This window comes from Monosiga brevicollis, genomic scaffold (genome assembly GCF_000002865.3).
Source record: "Monosiga brevicollis MX1 MONBRscaffold_41 genomic scaffold, whole genome shotgun sequence".
NCBI lineage: Eukaryota > Choanoflagellata > Craspedida > Salpingoecidae > Monosiga > Monosiga brevicollis.
The window spans coordinates 336411-340539 of NW_001865078.1; the positions used below are offsets into that span (position 1 = coordinate 336411).

At 57.9% G+C, this 4129-nt stretch overlaps 2 protein-coding genes across 2 annotated transcripts; one reads left to right on the top strand and one right to left on the bottom strand.

The window, feature by feature from the left end:
• Nucleotides 1-464: 464 nt before the first annotated feature.
• MONBRDRAFT_12601 (uncharacterized protein) lies at nucleotides 465-2553 on the top strand (the record flags this gene model as incomplete). Its single annotated transcript, XM_001750431.1, has 6 exons — nucleotides 465-638; nucleotides 716-809; nucleotides 908-1059; nucleotides 1168-1284; nucleotides 1406-1510; nucleotides 1624-2553. The coding sequence occupies 6 exons, from the start codon at nucleotides 465-467 to the stop codon at nucleotides 2551-2553; spliced, it is 1572 nt and encodes a 523-aa protein (XP_001750483.1).
• Nucleotides 2554-3483: 930 nt separating this feature from the next.
• Nucleotides 3484-4068, bottom strand: MbSox (uncharacterized protein; the record flags this gene model as incomplete). The annotated part of the gene is made up of 1 exon (XM_001750466.1): nucleotides 3484-4068. One exon carries the CDS (start codon nucleotides 4066-4068, stop codon nucleotides 3484-3486), a length of 585 nt encoding a protein of 194 aa, XP_001750518.1.
• Nucleotides 4069-4129: the final 61 nt, after the last annotated feature.

Below are 4129 nucleotides of genomic sequence, written 5' to 3' on the forward strand. Positions count from 1 at the left end.
GGTGCACGTCACGCCGCGCGCAAGGTCCTTGCACTCAGCCTGGACAAGCATGGCTTTGGGTAACGATCCGGTCAGGTTGCTGTCCAGCATCTTGCTTCAAACTCGTGCAGCTGGAGGTGCAGCTTGGGGGTGCCCGGAGCACCAACAGCCGCAAGGCCCATGGGTGTTTGCCAGAGTGGAGTACTAGCGCCGCTGCCTCAGTGCAAAGGCAATCCTAGCCGCCTCGTTTGAATGTTGTGTCTGTCCACCAAAACGTCGAGGGTCTGCAGGACAACGGGCAGTCTTTGGTCTTGCGCACGGAAGTCACTCCTGCTCACTGCTGAAGACCCCCTCATCGCGAGAGGTCACCGAGTTGATTCGCGCACCCACCAGAGATCCCCACTCGGGCCACCACATCTGAGCATTTTTCTCCCAGGTTGAATCAGGGCTACAGTGGTTGATTTTGTTTCCTCCTCACCGCCAACATGACCCAGTGGAACTGCGTCTTGATCGGCGCTGCCCTCACCGTGGGCTTGGCCTCGGCCGTGACAACGCGCATGCCTGAGACCACGACTCGCCAAGCTCCCGTGACGACTGCCACCGAGCCGGCCGTAGTCTTGGGCGCTTTTATCGAGTCGGACTTGTTCCTCGACCTCGAGGTGGGTGACGTTGATCCCTGAGCTATCGCCTGAGATCGTGCCTCTTCCCAGCTCATCCTTGGTTGCCACGTGCTTAGGATAACAATGGCAAGGGTGTCAAGCTGAAAGACGCCAATGTCGGCTACCGCTTTGAGGGGGGCTTTCCGAGTGGCATTGCGTTTGATTACACCCGTGAGTCGAGACGGACGGCAGAGACGATCTAGTGGTGTCGTGCAAAGGGAAATTCGGTGTGGGCTGACGGTTGTGTTGTGCTGTTGCGTGGGACGTAGCTGGTCGCTGCAAATGCGTGTCTCCCGTGCCGTGCGAAGATCCCGAGGGTCTGAGCTGCTTCCGAGCACGTACGTGCAGTGACTCCATGGGCCTGAGCTGCTCGCACGTCAAGCCCTGCGATGGCGATGACAACATCAAGACCAAGAAGAAGGTATTTTTTGTTTTTTATCCGATCCTACAAATGTGCTCTTTGATCGCTCGCAGACTGGCACACACTCACAGCCGCAATGCTGGTTCTTGTACCCGGCTGGTATGACAGTTTAAATTTGCGGCCACGTGTGGTGGCGAGAGTGGCGAAGATCTCTCAGAACAGGACCGTCGTCGCATCTACAAGGCGCTGCGCGATGTCATCGAGGAGTGCCCCCGCATCAACAAGGTAAATATCAAGACGGCGTAAGAGCAGAGACAACGCTCCACATGCATGGAGGTGCTGCTCTTGGGCTGATGCATTATGATTCTCACTTATCGCCCCCATGATGCCATTCCGCTTTGTTCAGCCCTGCCGTATCAAGCTGCGTGACGAAGATGACTTGAAATTTGCTGATGAGGACGACTCTGGCCTTGACTCTTACATGGTCAAGGTCAAGGTCCGCTCTGCCAAGGTATGGCTTGGCTTGCTTTGCTCAAAAGCGCACCATGAGTTCCTTTGCAACAAATACCAGATACCCGACCTGCACCGACTCTCACCTCTGCTTCCTCGCTGTCTCGCTGCTAGGATAAGCGCAAGTTGGAGAAGTGCTTTGACCAGGTGGACATGGATCTCCTGAACCGCGGCGACTGTACCATTGCGCTGGAGGCCATTAACTTGCCTGGTGTGGCCACCTCGACCTCGACGTCCTCCTCTTCTTCCTCCTCCACCTCGACGTCCACGTCGACTTCGTCGTCGTCATCGTCGTCGTCGTCCTCATCGACTTCATCGTCCTCCTCCACCTCGACGTCCACGTCCACGTCTACCTCGTCGTCGTCGTCTTCATCTTCATCGACCTCGACCTCAAGCTCCACCTCGACCTCCACCTCATCCTCATCCTCGTCCTCGTCCAGCACCTCAACTTCGACGTCCACCTCCACCTCGACTTCCACCTCGACTTCGACGTCCACCTCCACCTCGACTTCCACCTCGACTTCGACTTCCACCTCGACTTCGACTTCCACCTCGACTTCGACTTCCACCTCCACCTCCACCTCGTCATCCACCTCTACCTCGTCATCCACCTCTACCTCGTCATCCACCTCCACCTCGACGTCCACCTCGACTTCCACGTCCACGTCCACCTCGACGTCTACCTCCACCTCCACGAGTCTGGAACCTGGATGGTTTGTGGGTGGATTGGAAGAGTCTTGTGATGATGTATGCAGTGCTGCCAACCTCGGCTGTCTGGAATCACGCCTAAGCGATGTGGACACGATGGATCGCTTCGAGTACGTGTACAACACCGAGCTGGGTAGCCCTCTGGGCAGCTGCGTTCCTGCCGACTCGCAGGCCGCAGGTGGTCGCAACACGCCTCGCTATGTTGAGGGCTCGGGCCGTTGCGAGTACTACGATGGCGGTGCAGCGGTGCCTACCTGTGACAAAGAGGCCATTGGCAGCCAGCGCCGTATCTGCTGCTGTGCAAGCTCTGATGCGGACTGCCCCATTGCGCCCTAAAATTCTTCTCGAATTTGGTGCCGTGCCTTGCTCCCGTGACGAGTCGCATCCATTTACATGTCAGTCCCGTTTGTTGAGTTTACTTCTCTTTGTTTCTTCTTTTCTTTTTTTCGTTATTGCTTGTCTTGCTCTGGTGGGGTTGAGGGCTGGCACATTGCTGCGTCTGGCTCGGCTTGAGGCCGTTTCAGGTTGCGCGTGCCTGTCCACGCTCCCGGCTGATGTGGGTGCCTGTTTCCAAGGCCCAACGAAGCAAAAATTGAGCTGCCAGCCTGCATACCTCTTGCGCGCCATCGTGATGACCAGACACCTGGGACAGTAGCTGGAATCAGAGCCGAGCCAATTTAAGACGGCTCACGCTGCAGTGGTGCACGGGGGAAGCGGGGAGCAAGTGGCGTATGTATAACGTGTCTATTGGCGGACAGCACTGGGACGAAAAAAAAAGAAGAAGAAGGAAAACGGGGAACAAGGCAACACTCAGACATGTACAGGCAGACACTGCCACGAAAGGTACACACAGGCAGGCAGGCAGGCGCACGCGGACACGCCGTGCCTCTAGTCAGACAGACAAGAACGCTGTAGGTGGGGAGGGAAGAAGGGCGAAGCAAAGGAGGGGCGTTTATGCCTCCTCATCGGAGAGGGACTGAAACAAAAGGCTCTGGTCGTAAGCAGGGGGGCCAGTCATGCCTGCGCTAGCCATGATAGAAAGCGGCACCTGAGGCAGAGCCCGGTGAAGCGTAGGGATGTTAATGTCGTGCGACGGGACAATGTCTGGCTGGGCTTTTTTAACGTAGGCACGCTTCTTGCGGGGAGGAGCTTCATCCACGTCGTTGGATGCGGCCTTGTTCCGGCGCTTGGGCTGGAAGCTAGGTTGAGGCACAATGCGAGGTGGGGGTGGGGAGAGCGAGAGAGACGCAGGGTGAGCTGGTTGTTTCAGATCAGCAACAAGAGATGGGGCGAATGAGATGCAGTAGATTGGCCAGGACCGACGGACCGGTAGTTGGGGTAAAGGGCTTGGTGTTCCTGCTTGAGCTGATCGGCACGCTGCTGATAGATGGCACGGTCCTCGGAGGAAAGCTCGTTCCAGGAGGTACCAATGAGTTTGGAGAGCTCCGAGTGGTGGAGGTTGGGATGGGTCTGACGGAGAACGGCACGTTGGTCCTTGGCAAAGATCATAAAGCTGTTGAGAGGGCGCTTGACCTTGACCCCGGGGTCCATGGGTTCGAGGCTGGCGACGGGGGCGGCCTTGGCGGCCTTTGTGGCCTTTGTGCCCTTTGCGGCCTTTGCGGTCTTGGCGGGGGCCTTGGCGCCCTTGGCCGTCTTGGCGGGGGCCTTGGCGGCCTTTGTGGTCTTGGCTGGAGCCTTGGCGGCCTTTGTGGTCTTGGCGGGGGCCTTTGTTGCCTTGGTGGCCTTGGCGGGAGCCTTTGCGCCGCGTGGGGCCTTGGCCGCCTTTGGTGCGGGCTGAGTGGTGGGCTTGCCGCGCACCTTGGTCGTCGTCTTGGGACGATCCTTGGCCATGGCGACGATGATGGCGAGAGAGGGTCTACAGGGATTGAGGCAAGAGAGGGAGAGAGAGAGA